The sequence below is a fragment of the Pristiophorus japonicus genome, chromosome 6 (assembly GCF_044704955.1).
Source record: "Pristiophorus japonicus isolate sPriJap1 chromosome 6, sPriJap1.hap1, whole genome shotgun sequence".
Lineage (NCBI taxonomy): Eukaryota > Metazoa > Chordata > Chondrichthyes > Pristiophoridae > Pristiophorus > Pristiophorus japonicus.
The window spans coordinates 152625814-152638072 of NC_091982.1; the positions used below are offsets into that span (position 1 = coordinate 152625814).

At 48.5% G+C, this 12259-nt stretch overlaps 1 protein-coding gene across 2 annotated transcripts in view; it reads right to left on the reverse strand.

Moving 5' to 3' along the window:
* Window positions 1-12259, reverse strand: part of gpc5b (glypican 5b) — an 829244-nt gene that overhangs the window by 747705 nt on the left and 69280 nt on the right. For both annotated transcript variants that reach the window (XM_070883293.1, XM_070883292.1), the window contains exon 2: window positions 11335-11496. In XM_070883293.1, coding sequence (XP_070739394.1) covers window positions 11335-11496 — 162 coding nt within the window. The remainder of the gene's footprint in view (window positions 1-11334; window positions 11497-12259) is intronic.

Sequence of the window (12259 nt, forward strand, 5' to 3'; positions counted from 1 at the left end):
AGATCATTTACTACTGATGGCAATGGCAGCCGGGCCGAAGGGGAGAAGGACACAGCAACCCAAAAGCATTTAGATAATATTTTTGTCAGCTCCAAAATCATTTTACCATGGATGATTTGGAGAAATTACAGAACTCTCAGTTCCCCAAGGTAAAACCTGTCAGCTCTGTGCCCGTTTCATCTTCATCACTTATCCCACTATTACTCAGGGAGAATAATAGGGAAAACTAAAGAAGTGTTCAAAAGATAGTCTCCTTGGCAACCTAGCAAGGTTGAACTTGGAAAGTGTTGAGGTTGTGTGAGATTTTAGTATCTTTCAGATGAGATGTTAAACTAAGGCCCTGTCTGCCCTCTCATGTGGACGTAAAAGATCCCATGCCACTATTCAAAGAAGGGCAGGGAAGTTCTCCCCGGTGTCCTGGCCAATATTGATCACTAAAAAAAGCATATAATCTGATCATTATCACATCGCTGTTTGCGGGACCTTGTGGTGGACAAATTGGCTGCCGCATTTTCTACATTACAACAGTGACTAAAACTTTAAAAAGTACTTCACTGGCTGTAAACGCTTTGAGGTCTACTGAAAGGCTCTGTATAAATGCTTTTTCTTTCTTTAATTGCAAATTCTCAGCAAAATATCACTAAAAGTTTACTGGGGGGGAAGAAAGTCTTGGCGTATGCATCTCCCATCAGCACCCGGGGGGAGGACGGGCTGCTAATGGAGCGCAAAGGACTGTTCGCCCACGTGGATGCCACTAATGACTCCTGCAAAATTCCACGGCGGTTTAGCAGCGGCGGGAACTGGTAGCACCTCGCTCCACTGCCCCGACAATGACGTCGTCGCGCGCAGCGACCTGGAGCGAAAATGCGGGAGCGCCCCATGAAGCTGCGATTACAGCGACAGCTTCAGGGGCGTGTACCGGGCTGTAGGCTGCTCAAGGGGTGAAATTTAAAGGGGAGATGGCGCTTTGAGAAACAAAAATATCGTCTGACTTGCCTGTTTCATGTTCGGGGTCCATGCCACGATCTTGCATCCCGGCACTCCACTTGAGTGCTGGGCTGATGCCACGGCAACCCACTCCTTGGTGGTGCAGGGATGGCCCAGTTTCTCCCCCACAGAGTCAGCAGCCTGGCCCTCTCCTTTAATGAAGGGGAGGGCCCTGTCTACGTGGCAAACATAGAAATATAGAAATTAGGTGCAGGAGCAGGCCATTCGGCCTTTCGAGCCTGCACCACCATTCAATAAGATCATGGCTGATCATTCAACCTCAGTACCCCTTTCCTGCTTTCTCTCCATACCCCTTGATCCCTTTGGCCGTAAGGGCCATAACTAACTCCCTTTTCAATATGTCTAACAAACTGGCCTCAACAACTTTCTGCGATAAAGAATTCCACAGGTTAACCACTCTGAGTGAAGAAGTTTCTCCTCATCTCAGTCCTAAATGGCTTACCCTTTATTCTTAGACTGTGACCCCTGGTTCTAGAACTCTTCAGCAACGGGAACATTCTTCCTGCCTCTAACCTGTCCAATCCCGACAGAATTTTATATGTTTCTATGATATCCCTCTCATTCTTCTAAACTCCAGTGGATACAAGCGCAGTTGATCCAATCTCTCCTCATATGTCAGTCCTGCCATCCCAGGAATCAGTCTGGTGAACCTTCGCATCACTCCCTCAATAGCAAGAACGTCCTTGCTCAGATTAGGGGACCAAAACTGAACACAATATTCCAGGTGTGGCCTCACCAAGGCTCTGTACAACTGCAGTATGACCTCCCTGCTCCGATATTCAAATCCTCCAGCTATGAAGGCCAACGTGCCATTTGCCTTCTTTACTGCCTGCTGTACCTGCATGCCAACCTTCAATGACTGATTTACCATGATACCCAGGTCTCGCTGCACTTCCCCTTTTCCTAATCTGTCACCATTCAGATAATATTCCATCTTCCTGTTTTTGCCACCAAAGTGGATAACCTCACATTTATTCACATTATATTGCATCTGCCATGCATTTGCCCACTGACCTAACCTGTCCAATTCACCCTGCAGTCTCTTAGCATCTTCCTCATAGCTCACACCGCCACCCAGCTTAGCGTCATCTGCAAACTTGGAGCCCTGCGCCCCTCACTGAACCCTTCCACCCCTCCCCCATCTTACAGAGCAAGTGGAGGGCGTTATTTTGCGCTCCACTTGCTCTCGGGCTGTAACTCGAATTTAGGTCGCGGGGCGGGACTTCCGTGCCTGGCTCTGGTTAAAACCCCCAATTAGGGTGCAACGCAATTTCCCGGCCCCCCCCTTAAATGTTTTACAGAACAAAGCAGTTGTGAATGAACCTGAAACAAAAGTAAATGGATGTAAGAAGTTATTAGCAGACCCAGAGATGACAAATGTATTTTAAGTTACGAAAAGTGGTTTTGATTCGACTTTGATTTTTTTTGGTCAATATTGAGCTCACCAAGGAGAGAGTGATCGATGATGAAGAATCAAATAAACTGTCCTTCCTATTTTTTAACAACTGTAGTTAGCAACAAGCACTTCCATAATGGTTTAAATACAGAGTAAAGCTCCCTCTACACTACTCCCTCAATCATCCCAGGGCAGGTACATGACGGGTTAGATACAGAGTAAAGTTCCCTCTACACCATCCCAAACACTCCCAGGGCAGGTACAGCATGGGTTAGATACAGAGTAAAGCTCCCCCTACACTGTCCCATCAAATACTCCCATCAAATATATTCAAGAGGGAGTTAAATATGGCTCTTACGGTTTAGGGAATCAACGGGTATGGAGAGAAAGCAGGAAAGGGGTACTGAAGTAATGACCAGCCATGATCTTATTGAATGGTGGTGCAGGCTCGAAGGGCCGAATGACCTACTCCTGTACCTATTTTCTATGTTTCATAGGCCCCAAGTTTTGCCATGCTTTGCTCCTGATTTTTAGGAGCAACTGGTGTAGAACGGAGTATCTTAGAAATCGGAATTCTCACCATTTAGTTTGCTCCAGTTCTAGTCAGTTAGAACAGTTTCACTTTGGAACAGCATTTTTTTTTCAAAAGGGGGCATGTCCAGTCACTTACGCCTGTTTTCAAAGTTTCGTCAGTGAAAACTTACTCCAAACTAACATCGAATGAAGTACGTGAAGATTTTTGTACGCTCGAAAAAACCTTGTCTACACTTTAGAAAATCAGGCATAGGTTACAAATCAGGCGTAGGGAATGGGGGGGGGGGGGGTTTAAAGGGAAGTTTACAAACATTAAACACTTCAGTTTTACAAATAAAGAGCCATCATCAACAATAAATGATAAAAACATCAATAAATCAACCAATAAATCAATCAAAAAAAATTAATAAGAAATAAAAAAAATTTTAAATCAATAAATAAAACATTTTCTACTTTCCGACTGCAGCACCGGGAGCCCTCCAACAGCGTGCTGGGATGCCCCTCCCCCAGTGTGTCTCTGTCAGTGTCTCTATCTCTCTGTCTGTCTGTGTGTGTCTCTCATTCTCTGTCTGTCAGTGTCTGTGTTTCTGACAGCGAGGGGAGGGGGAGGAGGGGGGTAGAGGGAGAGAGGGGGGAGCAGAGGGAGGGAAGGGGGAGGGATGGGGGAGAAGGGGGAGGGATGGGGGAGAAGGGGGAGAAGGGGAGGGGGGGAGAAGGGGAGGGGGGGAGAAGGGAGAGGAGGGGAAAAGGGGGAGGGGAGGAGGAGAAGGAGAAGGGGGGGGAAAGGAAATGGGGGGAAAGGAGATGGGGGGGAAAAGGAGATGGGGGAAAGGAGATGGGGGAAAGGAGATGGGGGGAAAGGAGATGGGGGGAAAGGAGATGGGGGGAAAGGAGATGGGGGGAAAGGAGATGGGGGAAAGGAGATGGGGGAAAGAAGATGGGGGGAAAGGAGATGGGGGGGGAGAAAGGAGAAGGGGGGGAGAAAGGAGAAGTGGGGGAGAAAGGAGAAGTGGGGGAGAAAGGAGAAGTGGGGGAGAAAGGAGAAGGGGGAGAGAAAGGAGAAGGGGGGGAGAAAGGAGAATGGGGGGAGAAAGGAGAAGGGGGAGGGAGGCTGAACGGGCCGGGCCCGAGACTTCGGGCAGGGCTCGTCCCCAGCACCAGATTTACAGGTAGGTGGCGTTGAGTCGGGTCGGGATCGCGGGTCGGGTCGGGGGGAGCGCGGGTCGGGGGGGTGGTGGGAGGGAGGTCGGTTCGGTTCGGGTCGGGGGGAGGGAGGTCAGGTTGGAGGGAGGGAGGTCAGGTCGGGTCCAGTCCGGGGGTGGGGGAAGTGGGAGTCGGGTCGGGTCGGTTCCGGGGGTGGGGGGGGGGGGCGGGGAACGGGAGTCGGGTCGGGGTCGGGGTCGGGTCCAGTCCAGAGGCGGGGGGTGGGAAGCGGGAGTCGAGTCGGGTCGGGAGGAAGCAGGAGCTGGGTGTGGGAGGAGCCTTATTCACGCAGCCCCAGTGAGGCTATTTGGCCAGGGCTAGGGGCTGCGTGCTTCGGCCCCTCCCACACAGTTTTGGGCGCCTGGAGCTACTGCACATGCGCGCCCACTGTAGTGCGCATGTACAGAGGTCCCGGCACTGTTTTCAGCGCAGGGACCTGGCTCCGCCCCCTACAGCTCGTGCTGCGCTGCGCCGAGCTGCAAACGACCTGCAGGGAGCTGGAGAATCTGGAAGTTTTTTTTAGGCGCACTTTGTGGCGCGAAAAATGGGCGTCCAGGTCGGGACTGCGCCGTTCTAGGCGCGGCTCGAAACTTGGACCCTATGTTTCTATGAAAGGAGAGAGCAAGAGAGAAAGGAGAGCGAGAGAGAGAGAGAGAGATCGAGAAAGAAAGGAGAGAAAAAGAGAGAGAGAGAAAGGAGAGAGAGAGAGAAAGAGAGAGAGAGAGAAAGGAGAGAGAGAGAGAGAAAGAAAATGGAGAGAGAGAGAGAGAAAAGAAAGGAAAGAGAGAGAAAAAAAGAGAAAGGAGAGAGAATGAGAGAAAGGAGAGGCTGGAGGAAGGAAAGCTAGCCAGAAGATCACTGGCAGTGAGAAAGGCATGGATGAGAATTTCAACAGAAGACGGGCTGAGGGAAGGGCAGATGCAGAAAGAGATGTCATTGCTGGAGAGGCTCTGGCTATGAACAGATATACAAGACTTGAACCAAGTGAGGGCAGAACTACTGAGCCAGACAATAAAGGAGGGGCATTGGAGGGGGATGGTGCAGTTATCCGTGTTAAAAGCTGTAAAGAGGATGATGAGAGATAATTCACCACAGTCATAGAAGATGTAATTTCTGGCTATGGATAGGGCTGTTTTAGAGCTGTGGTAGGGGCAGAAACTGCAATACAGCGATCCAAACCGGGAACTGTGGGGAAAAAGATGGGCAAGGATTTTCGAGGTGACAAAACGCTCAAAGACTTTGGATACAAGAGAGATTGCAAATGGCGTGGTGGAAATGTGATGGTTGTTTGCAAGGGCATCGGGGGAGTCGCGGGTGTGTTTTTTTGAGGAGGAGAGGTGGTGATGAAAGGGAGGGGCGGAGAGTATCTCAGGAAAAGGCATAAGTTGACAGATCATACACAAAATAGGAGAATTAGAGTCAGTTTCAAAGTGCTCCATTGTACTTTATAAAAGAGTGTGTGGGGCCGAAATTCAGGGTCTGGATAAGGCCCATTTCCACCGTTTTGCGGCGGCCATGCAGCGGAATCGAGTGGACGCTGCATTCTAGTCCATTGGCCACCCCGACCAAAATTCAGCTCGGGGATTTTTCGGCCTGTCCCCATTTCCGCCCCGCTGCTACCGACCGCCACAAGCGCATCATCAAAGCGCGTACCGCCTATCCTGCACCTCCAGCACACTCCGCCCCAAATTTGCTGAAAAAAATCCACGAGCCAATGAATGGTGCCCCCGAAAGCTTTTTCTTTCGGTGCACCTTGTCTGCTCTCTCTTTGCCCAGGCGGTGTGGCAGCCATTAAAGGTGAGGGTCGAATGCCATGGTCGCCTTCTTATCTACTTTGCCGGCCGACTTCCATGTCGAGCAGACTATTGTTCCGCCGGGTTCGGCCGGGCCGCCAACAGGCAGACTGGCACCCCCTCTTGGGTGCCAGGCCACTGGCCCGGCCGAAACCCTCCCTGGTGGCCCAGTGGCCGAAGCTAAAAAATGCACGATTCTCCCGTTTAACGTAGGGGGGAAGAGTGTGGTGACGTACTGTGATGTCGCCACCACTCTGCCTCTGAGTGACAGCGGCGGATACTCGATCCCATCCCAACTTCTGCCCCTCAGCCTGATTTACCGCCGCACTTCCACCCCCACTATCACCGACTTCCGGTCCAACGTAAAAAAATCTTCTAAGTCCTGAAAATCAATTGGACAGCCGCCTCATCGCTCCCGGTGGAAACACCAGGTAAAAAAATAATAGGTGCGCCAGCTGTCTGGTGTGCCTGAATTTCGGCCCCTTTGACATTAGAACAGTATTACAATGGAAGAGAACTAGTTGGTGTCTCAGCCACAGTATCCATTAATCTGAAAATGTAACCTCTGATGTGCATTAGCAGGAAGCTCCCCATTTTCACACAGTGCGCCTGTTTGCATTCTGGTGAGAGAATAGGTAAAGGCCCCCTCAGCATCTGACACTTCAGTGACGAGGCCTGAATGTGCCACTTCTAAACATGAATGGGGCCAACTGCACTCTCCCATTTGGCTACATGAAAACCATCAAAAGATCAAAGATTTAGGACCACTGCACAAGTTACTCCAGCTCTCACCCCATCACCAACTTGTAAAATTGCTGATTCCTGGAGAGAGCTAAAACCGAGGGAATGTTGCCAAATTACCTCAATACTCCTCGCCACCCTCAAATATTACAGTTCCCAGCATGTGCACACTGTCCTGAATTCCCCAATGTACCCCTCTGTGAATAACAATATATCCTGTACATATGAATGTAACCCTCTGTGCATACCAACATATCCGATGAGTACAACAAGTTGCATTTATATAGCACCTTCAACATAATAAAACGTCTCAAGGTGTTTTTACAGGAACATAATATGGTTAAAATTGACACTGAGCCAAAGAAGGAGATATTAGGACAAATGACCAAAAGCATGGTCACAGAAGTAGCTTTTAAGGAAAGTCTTAAAGGAGGACAGAGCGGTGGAAAACCAGAAAGGTTTAGGAAGGAGATTGCAGAGCTTAGGGCCTTGGCAGCTGAAGGCATGTGCGCCAATGGAGGAGCAAAACAAATGGAGATGAACAAGAGCCCAGAGCTGGAGGAATGCAGCATTCTTGAAGGTTTGTATGGCTGAAGAAGGTTACAGAGATAGGGAGGGGTGAGGCCATGGAGGGATTTGAACATGAGGATGAGAATGTTAGAATTGACCCTCTTGCATCTCACCCCAGTGGTCATTCTTCACATGCTGAGGCAAGTAGTGTGTGTGAGTGCGTGTGCGTGTATGTGTGTATGTCTGTATGTGTGCGCGTGTGTTAGCATACTACTCCATCATGTAAAGGCATCATAGCTGGGTCTGACCCATCCTCACTGGATATCCATACAAACTTCAGCAAGGGCCATTGTATGCCAACTAGAAATAGGAGCCCTAGTTGATTGGTCCTGGTCTTGGGCCCAGAACGGGAACATGGAGGCCAATTATAGTGCCCTTATTGCTGCAGACCAGCTCAGATTGGCTAATTCAGTATAGACCACAGACAATCTCTGGCACCTTTCTGGTGTGTATGGTGCATTACCACACAGTACATTGCCCAATAATGGTGCAGGGGGTGCTGCAGCAATATTGGACGTTCAAAAGCAGTTAGACACAGTGATTAGAAACTCCTGGTTCCCATGGAACAATGATGCAATGGGCTGAATATCTCAGTTGCCTGTAATTTGGATGACAATGGAGAGGGTGCAGAATCAGTGGTCAGAGGGATCATTTGAAAACAAACGACCTCATAAAAACCCATGTGTAATATAACTACCCATCTTAGGAATAGAGGAGGCTGTGATCGAACTATACAGTGCTCTGATCAGGTCCCGCTCCCAGTATCATATCCAGTCTAGTCACTGACACAAATGAGATACTCAAGCACTGGAAGCAGAATATGAGACAGCAGTGAGATTAGTTTTAGATGGCACTAGCAAACAGCCAACACAAGCTCAGACATACAGGCCCAGACATGATGGGCCGAACAGCCTCCATCTGTGCTGTGAACATCTTTGATATTTGAACCCCCTCGGTGTATTGAACAATTTGCCCTGATCAACTTTGGACTCCGGAGGATCCCAGTAAGGTCACTAACATTAATGCGTCAACTTCAAGTACAGGAGAAAGGAGGTAGGATATAAAGGCCAAAAAATTGCTGTCAAAATAACAGTGACGCTAATAGTGTTTGCTGTTATGTATGTGCAAATGTCTCAGCAACTTCAGGCGAGGGCAGATTCATGATTAAACATGGAAATCAAGCAGTTGTTGTTGGAGATGCGCTATTAACTTCGCAAAAACAGCATCCTATTGTCTGCCCCTCCATTCAGATGCATTGAGCGGAGTGAGGTTCTTGTACTTGCATAGTAGATATGAACTAAACTCGCCAAAGAATGTTAACTCAATGTAATTTCAAGTCTAAGTACCCTTTCAATGACATGATACATGTTAATTACTGCCTGTCAAACTCTCTGGCACTGAAAATGAACTATTACAAATGTAGAGTCTCATCCCGTCAGGTTTTAATTGTTGTTGGAGATTTGCTTTTAATTGTAAATTTATTTGTTTTCCTTATTCTTTGCCTCTTTTTTCTCCCTCGCTTAATCCAATCTTTCTTTCCCTCTGTTTATTTCTCTTTCTGTACCTGATTTGACATTGAATTCACCCACTCTAACTTACACTTTCTTCTTAGGCGTTGTGCTGTTAATTTCACACTGCTTCAATCTGATTGGTTAAGCAGCTACACATTTGCTTGCCCTGTTCACTCAAACCCCAGATGTCCTGTAGGGGGCGCCGCGCAGTTTCCATCACGCACTTCCAGCAACTTGCAGGGCAAAATATGGTCGACATTAAAGGGACGGGGCAAGTCTAACTAACAGCGGGCACGGTTTGCTGGCCTGCCACAAAAAATCTTGGGCCAGTGTGAGGTAAACCGCAATACCTCCTGTGCACATTCGTGGAATGTGGGGGAAAAGACAGTCCCAAAGGATCTGGATACAGTGAGGTTGGACAGGATCACTTTCAGGCAAAAAAAGTGCAAATGCAGCAGATTTGACAGACCTGACCTGTCAAATCTCACTCAGCCAATTGCGGTGTGTATGGCTGAAAAATAAAATATACACAGCTCTGAATTTTAATGTATTTCCTGACTGTTTCCTGATGGCTGTTCTCTGGCTTATCACATATAGCATTTGGGCAGCTGGATTTTATTCTCGCAAGGCTACGTTACAAAAATATCGTCCTGGTTCTACATGTTACAGTGAGAGCCTGCATAGGGCAGTGGACTGGCATTGCTCTTGGAAAAGGTACTTCAGCAAGTGCGTGTAGGACTCACAACCAGAAACTAATCGCACGGATTTAGGGAGTTATGGGCTCCACACTCACACCCATGATCCAATCACACGGGGTTAGGGAGTCATGGGATCCAGACTCAACCAGAAACCAATCACGTGGGGATAGGGAGTCATGTGGTCAAGGCTCACTTCCACAGATCAGCAAATTCCTGAATTCTCACAAGACTTCAGAGAAAGTACAACTGAGAGTCTGCTGCATTGACGGTGCCATTGTTTATAGATCTCTTCTACCTCCAAAAAAGGTTAGCAGGAAAAAAGTGCTCAGCCACATATGAAGAAACTAACCTCCAAAAAGATCCAGGCCTAGAAATTCGGCACCATAGTGCCCGATTGTTCGGTGCTTACGGGTGCGGTTTGGAGTACAAAGTGGCATCCGCGCTGCGCACGCACAATTCTGGTGCGGGCCGCGATGGATGATATTTTGTTAAGGGCCAAACAAGAGACGTCGCTAAGCCATGCCTGAAGCAGGCATTAGGCCATTAACATATTCAAATAAGGGCCAACGCCTGCTTCTGTTCCCTCTTGCAAATTTGGTTTGCATCTGAGGCAGCCAGCACCGATTGCACAGAGTTTATCACCGCCGCTCCCGGTCCCAAGATCTCCGACATCACTCACAACTCTGACCTCCAGGCCTCCAAATCTCTCCCCACCGACCCACTGCACTCCCGAACATCACTACTGACCACCCAACAATACTGCAGGTTCCACCCCCCCCGCGCTCCCCCCGATATTCCTCCGACTCCAGCCCTGACCTCCTAACCCTCCCCAATCTCTCCCCTCCTCCTCCCCAACAATACGGCAAATTGCCCCCGCCCGGATCTTCCTCCGACCCCGGCCCCGAACTGCTACACCACGCAACCCCCTCACGCAACAGACATCCCAACAATACTGCAGGCACCACCCGCCGATCTTCTCACTCGGCCCCCGACAGCCTTCTGATCATGGATTCCTACCCCCACCCCCGATCTTCTCACTTGACCCCCAACAGCTTCCGATTACAGACTCCAAGGCCTACCCGTTCCCCGCCCAGACCCACGCTACACAACTCAATCTCTAACCTGGATATTGGGGCTTCAACTGGCGCATGCTCCTACCACAGCGCCATCACATGATGATGAAGCCCGAGACCTCCACATTTGAGCCCGGGCGGTTAGCACTCTGTGGACAAGGCGCTCACAAATGGACACTACTGAATTTCTAGGCCCCAGATTTCAGTACAATGAATGGATGAAATCCCTGAAGAGGGAAGGGAGATACTGGCACATTATAGGCCACACCATCCCCAGGTAACCCACTAAATCTACCAACTCTCTCAAAAATAAGGTTACGGGAGTATTAATATCTCTGCAAGATTTTATTTTCTTCTGCGTCTTACCCCTTCACCACCTCCCACTGTCTCTTCCTTAATCTCCTGCATTTGAGACAATCTTTCAGGGGATGGGGGATCAGTGGGAACAACCATGTTTTTGAAACCATGAGGAGGAGGGGAAGGGGAGGGGAAGGGGACGGGGAGGGAAACGGTCCCAGAGTGATGTGAGTAAAACCAGATGTGGTGAGGGAGGAATCTGAGCGTAGCCAGAGGCAAAGTGGTCAGAACTTGAATCGTGCCCTCATCTTAAAAACATCCTTTGAAGTACCCGGAAGTTCTGAACGGATGCACTTTCACTATACCCTGGGTAGGGACAGACCTGTACCGTAAACCCCCAAAGCAGTTTTACAAGCATTTTAAGAGAGAATCAAATACATTGAAAGAACAAGGCCAGTTAGTCACTTGCCGCTGGATTGCCTGTGCTTTCCTTTGCCGAAAGATTCCTACCTTGGAAAGCCCCGCCATTCTTCTCGATCCTGTATTTCAGCTCAAAGCTCAGGAACTGGATGCTCTGAAGGACCTCCCTGCGAACCACTATTTGATACCTCTCTTCCATTCTCTTCGTGCAGCATGTGGGCCCCTTGTGCATGCAGATCTGTAAATCCCCATCTGCAACAAAAAGAAAACTCAATCAGTACGAGAGACGCACAAGGGAAAGGCCAGCTCGGAAAAAAATCAACAGTAACCCGAGTGCATTAGCCCCCAGCCTCGTGTAATTGGGAATCCTGATGTGGCTAATTGTATTTCCTGATTAGTAAATTTAAAAATGACTAATAATAGATACTGTCCTTGGGCATGTCATCTCAATGCTCATATTCACATGGCACGTGCATGGAAACTTTAACCTTTCTGTAAAATGGTAAGACGGAAAGCAGAGTGCTTCTGAGTGCTTTATTTCTTTGGTTACTGAATGCTGGTAGATGTTAATAAGTAAATATACACGTCAGGTACATTTACTTGTATTGTGAGGTGTTTTCGACTAAAATTAGTGCATGTAGCTAAAACAATGTCATCATATAGCACACACCTGTGACTTAACAGCAATTTCATAAGAACATAAGAATAGGAACAGGAGTAGGCCCTATGCCCCTCGAGCCTGCTCCGCCATTTAATATGATCATGGCTGATCAGATCATGGACTCAGGTCCACTTCCCTGTCCGCTCCCCATAACCCCTTATCGTTTAAGAAACTGTCTATTTCTATCTAAATTTATTCAATGTCGCAGCTTCCACAGCTTTTTGAGGCAGAAAATTCCACAGATTTACAACCCTCTGAGAAAAGAAATTTCTCCTCATCTCAGTTTTAAATGGGCGGCTTCTTATTCTAAGATCATGCCCTCTAGTTCTAATCTCCCTTATCAGTGGAAAAATC